Source organism: Babylonia areolata, chromosome 25 (genome assembly GCF_041734735.1).
Source record: "Babylonia areolata isolate BAREFJ2019XMU chromosome 25, ASM4173473v1, whole genome shotgun sequence".
NCBI classification, from domain to species: domain Eukaryota; kingdom Metazoa; phylum Mollusca; class Gastropoda; order Neogastropoda; family Buccinidae; genus Babylonia; species Babylonia areolata.
Genome location: NC_134900.1, coordinates 10018471 through 10029627, shown reverse-complemented (window position 1 = coordinate 10029627; position 11157 = coordinate 10018471). Strand labels below are relative to the sequence as shown.

General features: G+C 45.3%; 1 protein-coding gene across 1 annotated transcript in view; it reads right to left on the bottom strand.

The window, feature by feature from the left end:
- Window positions 1-1799: 1799 nt before the first annotated feature.
- LOC143299351 (dynein axonemal heavy chain 12-like) overlaps window positions 1800-11157 on the bottom strand; it is a 127156-nt gene continuing 117798 nt past the window's right edge. The window contains exons 68-73 of the mRNA XM_076612485.1: window positions 9596-9781; window positions 8875-8978; window positions 8208-8412; window positions 5963-6100; window positions 3384-3475; window positions 1800-2796 (exon numbers count right to left, since the gene is read on the bottom strand). Coding sequence (XP_076468600.1) covers window positions 2535-2796; window positions 3384-3475; window positions 5963-6100; window positions 8208-8412; window positions 8875-8978; window positions 9596-9781 — 987 coding nt within the window. The 3' untranslated portion in view covers window positions 1800-2534. The remainder of the gene's footprint in view (window positions 2797-3383; window positions 3476-5962; window positions 6101-8207; window positions 8413-8874; window positions 8979-9595; window positions 9782-11157) is intronic.

The following is an 11157-nucleotide window of genomic DNA, read 5'->3' as shown; positions in this document are numbered from 1 at the left end:
ATAGATATATATAAATTTAAGGGTTGTGAAATGCTTTCTCTCTCATTCGCTTTTAGATGTGTGCAAAGACACAAGCCTGCACGCATATGCATTCCTCATTCTAACGACCATTCACGTATATTCACATTTTTTCCTTCTTTTTTTTCTTTGTAACAAAGAACAGTTATTTCAATGACAGTTAACTGTCCAAAGAGTGTACATATGTAGCATTCACCAGAGTTCACCCCCTTTTAACTCACTTGCACACAAGAGATATGCACTTACATGCACACACACACACACACACACATGATCTCACACACTTACATACACACACAAGAAAACTGATTTTGATCATCAGTTTATCATAACATACACACACACACACACACGCACACACACACACACACACACACACATATAAAACACAACACTGTCATTTGAATTTTTGATAATCAGTTTATTCAGTATATATCACAGCACTTCTTTCAGTTGTGAAAAACAAACTTTTCCCTGGAAATAAAACAAAACACCAAAAGAAAAAAAAAACGTCTATGTTCCTGTAAAGTGTCCACAAACATCCCTCAGTCACTTTTAGGTAGGTAATCAGACATTCCTCCATCCCTCCCCGTTCTCTAATGAAATAACACAGTAAGTAACTTCACACCTTTTTACATCAATGGACGGATATAACAAAAAAAAGATAAAAGCGTTCTGTGTCTATACATACTCTTTACACTATTTTTACATACTCGTGATGCTACATTTATGCACTTTCACTCTCACTTACACTATATGTTGCAATAAAAAAAATATTTAAAAAAAAAGGAGAGAAAAAAAATCTTTGTATAGAAATCGAGCAGGAAGCAAAAGTGATAGCAAAAGATAAAATATTTTACAAACTTTACAAATCATTATCAAAAAAAACAAAAAAACATAAGCATCACGATAGCTGCTAACAATGTGTCAACAATTGTGAGAGCTTAGCTGAATCAGCCAAAACAAAAACCAAAATGGACGGATAACAACAATATCACACTGTGTACTTTCTTGTGGCACAAGGTAATGAGTCAAATGTGATATGATGTATCACCTCAAAAAGTCTGAGGAACAGACAGTGATATGTACTGGTCATTTTTAACACTGATCCAGTCAACTTGTACAAAAAAAATATTAAAAAAATAACAAACTGAAAATGCATTTAACTTCATTTTGTTACTCAGACGATAATTACAGAATCGATTTTTTCAAAGAAACCAACAGTGAAAATATATTTTGATATCATAAATTGTTACAAACTTTCAAAATCATCTCTAAGCAACCAAACTTTTTAAGAAATAAAATAAAATACTGGTCAATGATTTTTAGATACATATGCATACTGAAACAAAATTCAAGGAAAACCTATCACAATGTCAGCATAATCAAGATTACGAGTTTAAAAAAAAAAAAAGCAAAAACATTTCAAAGTAAACTCACAACATCAGTAGTAAAAAATGGTAATAAAAGGTCAATCAATGTTGTTTTTTCAAAATACTGAATTATTTATTGAACTTGTGCCAACAAACGTCAAGTCAACATGACAACAAAAAAATGTTAAATATAAACATTGTGTCTCTCGATAAACCAAAACAGTCTAGAGGGAAAAAAAAATCCGATCTGAGGAATGCATTTTCTCATCACAGGTATAACAAAAAAAACACACACAAAAAAAACTAACTTTGCAGCAGTTCATGCTTTTAACCAATCGTCCATCATGAACAAAAGAAAAATAGATAAATAAAAGATTTGATAATCCCACCCACCCACCCTACCCCATGAAAAAAACCGTCCATCACACAGTGAGTAGGCCATCACATGAATGGTTGAAAAATACAGCAATGACGTTTTTACAGTGACAACTGGCTCCCTCTTGACACACACAATGTATGTGCACTAACTGACTGCTCCCCCCTTGACACCAGACAGGTTTTCACAAAGTTGTAGGATCATGACACCATATCTGCATTGAGCATCACGGTGGTGGTGGTGGTGGTGGTCACAGCTGACAATGGTTGGTGGGCTGTGCATCAGTGATGGGCTCTTGTGTGTGTGTGTGTGTGTGTGTGTGTGTGTGGCTCACAAGTCTTGACATGTGCAGCTTTTGGTGACGACATCACTGACAGCAGTCCAGTTAGCGAAGACTGGTTGTGCTCAACAAAACCTCTCGTAGGCAACCTTCTGTAAGGTTTAGAAAATAGGCAAACTTCCATAATGTTTAAAAAAAAAAAAAATTTAAAAAAAGCACACAAAAAAGAAAAGAAAAAACAGTATCAACCCTTTCAGTATGATAATCAGTCATGTCCCCCCCCCCCCCCCCCCCCCCTCCCCCCGACCCTTAAAAGTACTGCGATAACGACAGCTTGAAAAAACCAATCTGATGACGAATCAGGGATTGGACGCACACCAGAATAGTGCTCAGGCATAGTGGCGGGATGGGGGTGGGGGTGGGGGGGGGGGGGGGGTCAGGGAATGAGTAAGCAAAAGAAGAGAACGGCGACGAACGACAGCAGCCGTTAATCGTCCAGCTGACAGAGCAGAGCGCAGCCCCTCTTGACCCAGTGCTGCACGGGCTTGTCGGTGGGCAGCAGGATGGACAGCACGAAGTTGGTGGAGTGGCCCGTGGTGGACAGCACCCCTTTGCGCTCGCTGGTCTTGTACACGGGGCACTTGTAGCGCTTGTCCGAGGTGTCGATCTTGTCCATCATATCCGGCATCAGCCACACCATGGGCAGCGCCTCGTTCAGGATCTTGGGCAGCTGCTCGCCCAGGATGCCCCTGAAAAAAAAAAAAAAAAAACACCACCGAGGAGGGCGGAATAAGTGACTTTGGGAGTAATGCCACTGAAACGGTGCTGAGATGGGGTGGCAAAGCAAAAAAAAAAAGAAGAAAAAAAAACAAACACCGGGGGTGGATGCTTACAGTTAAAATGAGAGGCTGGGAAACAACTGCGGGGAGTAGTGGGAGGGAAAGGAGGGGTCTGCTGCTGTGTTCTTGTTGTCATGTGAGCGGGTCATTCAAAGTGCACAGCAGAACACACATTGTTCCGGAAGTTGAACGTTTACTGAACTGGTTCATTTCTTTCTTTCCATTCACACAGTCTTGAAACAGAATATACATAATACGCCCTTGTGGGATTCCACTGTATTTTACAAATAAGGAATCACATTTTTAAAACCCTACAAAAACCCTTCACACACACACACACACACACACACACGGAACCTAAACTGTAATTCACACACACACACACACACACACAACACACACAAAAAAATCATCATCCTTCACATATCAAATGGAGTACAGACTAATTACAAACAACAAACAACAACAACGAAAAAAAACCAAGAGTGAACACTGACTTTTCAGAATCCCAGCGAGATCCGTCCAGGAAGAGGCCGTAGATGTAGGCACCATCCTCAGGACTGCCCTCCACTTGGTCCTTCAGTAAGATCTGCACCACCATCACAACACCCATGAGAACAAACTCTATAACCCGAGAATGTACATGGAGTGCACAAAAGCTGAGCCATTTATTTCCCCCACACTGCATCAACACACACACACACACACACACACACATGAACTTCTCATGAACCAACAACCACCTAAAAACTTTTCCCCAGGCTCAAACAACATCACTCAACATCGCTAACATTGACATTGATAACAGTTACACATGAACACATCTGTCCAAAAAAATAAAAACACAAAACCCCACTATGAACTATAAACACCGAAACGAAACAAAACAACAATAATCAGAAAATGGCTACAAATACAATACAATACAATACAATACAACGCAACGCAACGCATCCCAATACAATACAACGAAACGCAAAACAACGCATCCCAACACAACACATGCAACACAAACACAAACCCTTCACACACACACACACACACACACTCACACACACACGGTAGCCATTTTCAGGCTCAGGACAGGCCACAACCGCCTGAAAACACCACCTATATACGAAACTCCGTATTGGCGACACAGAGCAGTGCCCCTGCAGAACAGGCAGCCAGACAACAGAACATCTGCTGCAGTCCTGCCCGCTCCACCAAGCGCTCCGAGAGAAAACCTGGCCTGACGGGCGCCATAGCCAAATGGTTAAAGCATTGGACTTTCGATCTGAGGGTCCCGGGTTCGAATCACGGTGATGGCACCTGGTGGGTAAAGGGTGGAGATTTTTACGATCTCCCAGGTCAACATATGTGCAGACCTGCCAGTGCCTGAACCCCCTTCATGTGTAACCGCAAGCATAAGATCAAATACGCACGTTAAAGATCCTGTAATCCATGTCAGCATTCGGTGGGTTATGGAAACAAGAACATACCCAGCATGCACACCCCCAAAAGCGGAGTATGGCTGCCTACATGGCGGGGTAAAAACGGTCATACACGTAAAAAGCCCACTCGCGTATATACGAGTGAACGTGGGAGTTGAAGCCCACGAACGCAGAAGAAGAAGAAGAAAACCTGGCCTGACCCAATCCCAGCGACCCAGAGGCTCTACAGAGGACTGGAGGACCTGCGACGTAATGCCGCCTTCGTCGAGGAAACGGGGAAATCCATCTGATAAATGACGAACGAGACAACAACATCAGAAGGAAACCCTGTGCTAACAGACAGCACTTGACTGGTGCCGTAGTCAAACGGTTAGGATCATGGATTTTCACCTTTTGTACACGAAAGTGTGTCTTCACAAGTGACTGAGAACGTTGATGTTTTTGACTTTTTGCATTCATTATCAGTTGTTTCGCTTGTCAGTTTAACGACTTCTCTTTTACGAAGTCCTTTAAGTAATTTCCTGTAACTATATTTAGAGGTGGGTTTTTTGTTGTTTTTTTCTTCCAAATTTCACCCACATTTTTTACCCTCATTTGCCCAGTTTCTCCCAACCCTCCATTCATCCACATCTCCCACCCCTTCTAACTGATAATACTCAGATGTATTCATAGATACTTTAACAAAATGTCTTCAATCACCGATATGTGTGACGGGACATTAAACAAAATTCCTCCTCCTCACCCAAGTTTTCCCATCTCCCAGGTCGTCATCTGTGCACACCTGTTAGTGCCTCAACCCCCTTCGTTGTCATACACATGCAAAAGGTCAAACGCTCATGCCACAGATCCTGTAATCCATGACAGCGTTTGGTGGGTTATGGAAACAAGAACATACCCAGCATGCACACCCCCAAAAACAAGAGTATGGCTGCCTACGTGGTGGGGTAAATAAAGAAAACGGTTGTTCATGTAACAATGTCACATGTCAATGTGAATTTGCAGTGGGAGCCTCTCGCAAACTGAAGACAACAAAACCGCCTCACCATGCTTTACAACATCAACAACAGCATGGTCGGACACTGAAAAGAAATGAATCATGTATGCCCAATGGCAGATGTCAGTCAACTCTACCCAGGTAGGCAGCCTGTTGTGCAAATGACTCAGAGTTTGGTCTCTGGCTGAAGATAGGTGCTAGGTTAAGTATCCAAATCCATCCGCTTGGCCAACACATGACTTGACCACCACCCAGACGGGTGCAATAGCCGAGTGGTTAAAGCGTTGGACTTTCAATCTGAGGGTCCCGGTAACGGCGCCTGGTGGGTAAAGGGTGGAGATTTTTCCGATCTCCCAGGTCAACATATGTGCAGACCTGATAGTGCCTGAACCCCCTTCGTGTGTATCCGCAAGCAGAAGATCAAATACGCACGTTAAAGATCCTGTAATCCATGTCAGCATTCGGTGGGTTATGGAAACAAGAACATACCCAGCATGCACACTCCCGAAAACGGAGTATGGCTGCCTACATGGCGGAGTAAAAACGGTCATACACATAAAAGCCCACTCGTGTACATACAAGTGAACGTGGGAGTTGCAGCCCACGAACGCAGAAGAGGAAGAAGAAGACCGCCACCCACAGCACTGACCTTGAAGTCGAAAGCCAGTTTGTCGATGGGGATGGTGTATCTGCGAGCGTAGTTCTGCATCACGCCGGTGAGGAAGGCCTGGGTAAAGAAGAACCCGGACACCCAGAACTGAGCTGGCTTGCCGTTGTCGTACCATCCCTGGGGACCAACAAACAATACACATACACAAACATGACCTAACATAACATTATTACGCTTGGAATAAAAGCGAAGATCAAACAAGAATGATGATAATAATGGATAAGTATATAGCACTCTGTCCAGAAATTTTGCTGTTGTCGTACCATCACTGGGGACCAACAAACAATACACATACACAAACATGACCTAACATAACATTATTACGCTTGTAATAAAAGCGAAGATCAAACAAGAATGATGATAATAATGGATAAGTATATAACACTCTGTCCAGAAATTTTGCTGTTGTTGTACCATCACTGGGGACCAACAAACAATACACATACACAAACATGACCTAACATGACATTATAACGCTTGTAATAAAAGCGAAGATCAAACAAGAATGATGATAATAATGGATAAGTATATAGCACTCTGTCCAGAAATTTTGCCGTTGTCGTACCATCCCTGGGGACCAACAAACATACACATACACAAACATCACCTAACATAACATTATTACGCTTGTAATAAAAGCGAAGATCAAACAAAAATGATAATAATAATGGACAAGTATATAGCACTCTGTCCAGAAATTCATTTATCTATTAACTATATTTTCATTTCTTTATTTTACCATTATTATCATCATCATTATCTATTTATTTATTTTACTTTTTCACATACAGTTTATGCATTCATTTAATATATATAGCGCTAAGTGTTAAAAGATCCAGTAATCCATGTCAGCCTTTGGTGGGTTATGGAAACAAGAACATACCTGGCATGCACTCCCCCACCCCCCTGAAAACGGAGTATGACTGCCTACATGGCAAGGTGTAAAAATGGTCAAACACATAAGAGACTACTCATGTATGCAAGCGAAAGTGGAAGCCACAGCACACAAACGACGACAACGAAGAAGTTAAGTATCCCTTAAGGTCAAAAACTGTTCAAAGCTTGTGTCTCGGTTCGGTGAAGGTTGCACACCGTTCAAGGGAGGAGGAGTCGTGAATGGATGTCCGTCTTGATGGGAGGTCTGCCTGGTGCGGTGTTCCAAGGCGGAGCCCTGATACCCACCCCCTGACTCTTCCTCCACCACCCCCCACTTCCCCCTCCCTTCCCCCCAGCCTAGGTGTCTCCCCTCCCTCCCTTCCCCCAGCCTAGGTGGCCTAGGTGTCTCCCCTCCCTTTCCCCCAGCCTAGGTGTCTCCTCTTCCTTCTCCCAGCCTAGGTGGCCTAGGTGTCTCCCTCCCCTCCCTTCCCCCAGCCTAGGTGGCCTAGGTGTCTCCCCTCCCTTTCCCCAGCCTAGGTGTCTCCCTCCCCTCCCTTCCCCCAGCCTTGGTGTCTCCCTCCCCTCCCTTCCACCAGCCTAGGTGTCTCCCCTCCCTTCCCCCAGCCTAGGTGTCTCCCCTCCCTTGTGTCTCCCCTCCTCCCCCCAGCCTAGGTGTCTCCCTCCCCTCCCTTCCCCCAGCCTAGGTGTCTCCCCTCCCTTGTGTCTCCCCTCCTCCCCCCAGCCTAGGTGTCTCCCTCCCCTCCCTTCCCCCAGCCTAGGTGTCTCCCTCCCCTCCCTTCCCCCAGCCTAGGTGTCTCCCTCCCCTCCCTTCCCCCAGCCTTGGTGTCTCCCTCCCCTCCCTTCCACCAGCCTAGGTGTCTCCCCTCCCTTCCCCCAGCCTAGGTGTCTCCCCTCCCTTGTGTCTCCCCCTCCCTCCCCCCAGCCTAGGTGTCTCCCTCCCCTCCCTTCCCCCAGCCTAGGTGTCTCCCTCCCCTCCCTTCCACCAGCCTAGGTGTCTCCCCTCCCTTCCCCCAGCCTAGGTGTCTCCCCTCCCTTCCCCCAGCCTAGGTGGCCTAGGTGTCTCCCCTCCCTTCCACCAGCCTAGGTGGCCTAGGTGTCTCCCTCCCCTCCCTTCCCCCAGCCTAGGTGTCTCCCCTCCCTTCCACCAGCCTAGGTGTCTTCCCTCCCTCCCCCCAGCCTAGGTGTCTAGGTGTCTCCCTCCCCTCCCTCCCCCCAGCCTAGGTGTCTCCCCTCCTTCCCCCCAGCCTAGGTGTCTCCCTCCCTCCCCACCCCCCACATTAGATGTCTGTCTATCTACCTGTCCTTATCTGTGTCGTGCTTGACTGACCTGCAGGAACTTGAGCCTGTCGAGGAAGTCGTTGATGTAGGAGCCCAGGGGCTTGAGGGAGGGGTAGGAGCGCTTGGCCCACATGGCCGGCTGCCTGCCGATCAGCAGGTTGTGGGCCAGGGCCTCCAGGTCCGCAGACATCACCACCAGGCCCTTGATGGCCTTCTGCACGTTCTGCAGGGAGCTGCGGATGATGCTCAGCAGTCTGGGAAGGAAAAAAGACCAAAAACAATAACCTTGTGTCGTGTCGTGTCATCGTGTCATGTCGTGTCGTGTCGTGTTGTGTCGTCGTGTTGTGTCGTGTTGTTTTGTGTTGGATGGCTTTCCGCATGTTCTGCAGGGAGCTCCCAGATGATGCTCAGCAGTTTGGGAAGGAAAAAGACCAAAAAAAACAACCAAAAAAACAATAACGTTGTGTTGTATTGTGTTTGTGTTTGTGGTGTGGTGTGGTGTGTGTTGTGGTGTGTTGCGGTGCCTTGCATTGCGTTGCGTTGCGTTGTGTTGTGTTGTGCTGTGTTGGATGGCCTTCTGCACGCTCTGCAGGGAGCTCCAGATGATGCTCAGCAGTCTTGGAGGAAAAAAACCCCAAAAAACCAACACAACAACGACATTATTTGTGTATGAGTGTAATTTGTGCATGCCTCCATGTGAGTGTGCCCCAAGCTACCTGTTGAATCGCTCCATCTCCTGCACCAGCACGGTGTTCATGCTCTCCTCATACACCACAGGATACTTCCGGGTCGCCTTCTCGATGTCGTAATCCTTGGGCAGCTGAAAGATAGATCAAAACACATATACACATATTAAAGTGAAGTAGTGCTGATCCTGTAATGTCTTCCTTTTTTTTTTCTCTCTAAGGCAGTTCTAACGTCAAAAAAAATGCTGCAAGAAAACACACTAGAAGTGTGATAACTGTACACTACATGTTTCTGTGGACAAGGAAACACACTAGAAGTGTGATAACTGTACACTACATGTTTCTGTGGACAAGGAAACACACTAATAATAATAATAATAATAATATTTCATAACTTTTTTATGGCGCTATATCCAGTACTGATGCTGCTCAAAGCACCTTACATCATCGAGCCAGATATAAACATAACATAAAACATTACAACAGCTCAATCCAATGCGTTCACAGAATGAATAAAAATAAAAGCATGATCCACCAAACAATAAAAATATCAAGTAAATAATGCTTAGATTAAAAAAAGAAATACGTTCCTTAAAAACACACATTTTTTAGACACAAACATACTACAATTGTGATAACTGTAAACTACATGTTTTGGGGATAAATTACATGTTTCTATGGGTGTTCCAATTTTTTTTTATTCAAGTCAAAAACAACAACAACAACAACAACAACAACAACAAAACTAAACCTTGCTGAGGATGTCGGTGGCGATGTTCTGCAGTGCCTCGTCAGACTTGCCGTGACCCCCGCCCCCGGAGCCGCCCTGGGTGAGCAGCACCGAGTCGAAGAGCAGTCGCACCTCCTGCAGCTCCCGGGAGATGTCCACGTTCTCGTGCATGCCGAACACCTCCGGGTCCTGGGTGGCTGGCAGGGCCTGAAAATGAACACAGCGCGTATCTTTTAACTCACTCCGGAGGGGATGGAACGCTATAGTGGTTTTGGAGTGATGGCCTAGATGGTAACGCGTCCGCCTAGGAAGCCAGAGAGAGTCTGAGAGCGCGCTGGTTCGAATCACGGCTCAGCCGCCGATGTTTTATTTTCTCCCCCTCCACTAGACCTTGAGTGGTGGTCTGGACACTAGCCATTCGGATGAGACGATAAACCGAGGTCCCGTGTTGCAGCATGCACACTGCAACAAAAGGGTTGTTCCTGGCATCTTTTTTGCTTCCCCTTTTCTTGGCAAACAAACAAACAAAAAAGCTTCATATATCACTTTAAGTGCACTCAAAACACACACACATACACACACTTTCCCCTCCCTCTCTTTCTCTCCCTCCCCCCCCCCCCCTTCCCTCCAGCCCCCACTCTCTCTCAGAACAGTACAAAAACACCACCACCACCACCAACAACAACACCAACAAAACACAACCAATCTTTACCCTGATAAACTCCACGTAGTTATTGTAGAAGCCTTTATGGGGCACAACAACAGCAACAACAACACCACAACCAATCTTTACCCTGATAAACTCCACGTAGTTATCGTAGGAGCCTTTAGGAGGCAGCACAACAACAACAACAACAACAACAATACAGCCAATCTTTACCCTGATAAACTCCATGTAGTTATCTTAAGAGCCTTTAGGAGGCAGCACAACAACAACAACAACAACAACAACACAGCCAATCTTTACCCTGATAAACTCCACGTAGTTATTGTAGAAGCCTTTATGGGGCACAACAACAACAACAACAACAACACCACAACCAATCTTTACCCTGATAAACTCCACGCAGTTATTGTAGGAGCCTTTAGGAGGCACAACAACAACACCACAACCAATCTTTACCCTGATAAACTCCACGTAGTTATTGTAGGAGCCTTTAGGGGGCACAACAACAACAACACAACCAATCTTTACCCTGATAAACTCCACGTAGTTATTGTAGGGACCTTTATGGGGCACAACAACAACAACAACAACAATACCACCAGCACCACCACCACAACCAATCTTTACCCTGATAAACTCCACGTAGTTATTGTAGGAGCCTTTATGGGGCACAACAACAACAACACAACCAATCTTTACCCTGATAAACTCCACGTAGTTATCGTAGAAGCCTTTAGAGGGCACAACAACAACAACACCACCACCACCACCAACACCACAACCAATCTTTACCCTGATAAACTCCACGTAGTTATTGCAGAAGCCTTTAGGGGGCAGCACAACAACAACAACAACAACACCACAACCAATCTTTACCCTGATAAACACGTAGTTATTGTAGGAGCCTTTAGGGGGC